Here is a 1,726-nt window from a genome sequence, read left to right as displayed (position 1 = left end):
AAAATAAACTTGAGCCTTCAATCATAATGGAACCCCTAACTATTTTTCTAAAACCCTCTACATGTAATAATACGATAAAAATTTATCACAATACGGCAGGAAAGACCTGATAGGAAACCCTAATTTTCTGGTAAAATCAGAGCAAGAACAATAGAAATAGCAGAACAAAGAATGGAGTTATAAACTTATAGGCTATGCCATCGGTGGCAAAGGACCTATAAAATTTCCATACAGAAAGCAATGTACTGATATCGTACATGAAGCAAATATAATCAGTGTTACATGGTCATTCACTGGGTGGCATTTGTTGGGGAAGGAAGGAAAATCAAGCCTGATGGGGATAATCACATTCTTCAAGTTTAGAAGCAAATTGGGGCTATTCAACTCCATTGGAAGCACTTGATAATACAGAAAATAACAAGAGATAACACAAACAAAAGAGATAAACCATTGCAAGAGCAGCAGATTATAAAAGCATACACAGATATTTAAACGCATAAAAAGCGTAACCAATAAATACAGACCAGATCACAGGCACTTGGCTTTAGTATCATGTATCATGATGATTATCAACCACACAAAACGACGACAAAGAAGCACAAAGTCTGAATGACCAGTTCTCCATCACAGTTTCATATACAAACACTTGAAATTTCTGTCTTCCAAATACACAAATTAGGGTTTTAGTCGATAATGATCATGATTAGGTCATACCGCGGCGCTTTGTTTGGAATCGGCGGCGGGAATCTTGACGTATCCCATCTTCTTAGGGCTGAGCTCGTCGGCGTCTTCGAATTCTTCGGAGTAGTCATTGCGGGTGGAGAAGAGGGACCAGGCGAGGTACATGGTGGCGGCGGTGAGGGCGCCGCAGCCGACGCCAAAGAGGAGGGCGACGACGACGCTGAGGATGTCCTTGGTGCGGTCGCGGAGGGAGCTGAGATCGGCGGCGGCGGAGGACAGGAGAGGCTGAATCCGAGGAAGAAGCTGTTGTGGTTGTGGTTGTGGTTGTTGCTGTTGCTGTTGGAGTTGGAATTGGGAGAGTTCGGGGCGGTCGTCGACGTCGATGAAGAAGGCGGCGTCGGCGGGGAGGAGGGGGCGGAAGTGGCTGATCTCGGTGAAGACGGTGACGGATCCGGAGGAGGAGGGTTGCTGGCGGAGGGAGAAGGAGTAGGAGGAAACCCACAGGGTTTTGCAGGGCCTGGCGGCGGCGACGGAGGCGGCGATTGAGATCCACGTGACGAGGAGGAGGAGGATCGGGACCTGACGTTGACTCCTGGAAGAAGATGAGGAGGAGGAGGAAGCCATGGTCACGCTTGTGCTCTGTGTGCGTAGGATGAGGAGAGAGAAAGAGAGATAGAGAGAGAGAGAGAGTCTTCTTTGTTTTGCTTTTGTTTTTGGTGTGTCGTGTATTTGGGGAATTTGGAGATGCTGATTCCTTTGGAAGTAAACTCACTCTCGTGGTCAAAGTTAATTTTCACCCTTTGCGCACTCGAACCAACACTTGAAATTACTCTCGAGTGAATTAGGGTTTGTTCGGTAGCCTCATTTTTTAAGTTAAAAATATAAAAAAATAATTTAAGTTATAATTTTATTTGAGTTTATATTTTTTTAAGTTTAAATTTAAGTTTGAACTTGAGTTTGAAATTAAAATTTGAGTTTAAGTTTTCCCTTCAACTCGAGTTCAGAAACTCGAACTCAAATTAATGAACAATATTTTTTATATTCT

At 43.9% G+C, this 1,726-nt stretch overlaps 1 protein-coding gene across 1 annotated transcript; it reads right to left on the bottom strand.

Annotated features, from left to right (window-relative positions):
• Window positions 1–358: 358 nt before the first annotated feature.
• Window positions 359–1,416, bottom strand: LOC21391187. The gene has a single exon (XM_010102759.2). The coding sequence runs from the start codon at window positions 1,303–1,305 to the stop codon at window positions 709–711; it is 597 nt and encodes a 198-aa protein (XP_010101061.1). The 5' UTR covers window positions 1,306–1,416; the 3' UTR covers window positions 359–708.
• Window positions 1,417–1,726: the final 310 nt, after the last annotated feature.

This window comes from Morus notabilis, unplaced genomic scaffold, assembly GCF_000414095.1.
Source record: "Morus notabilis unplaced genomic scaffold, ASM41409v2 Scaffold1861, whole genome shotgun sequence".
In the NCBI taxonomy this organism is placed as follows: Eukaryota; Viridiplantae; Streptophyta; class Magnoliopsida; order Rosales; family Moraceae; genus Morus; species Morus notabilis.
Note: the sequence above shows the minus strand (reverse complement) of the source record. Positions and strands in the feature narration are given on the sequence as shown.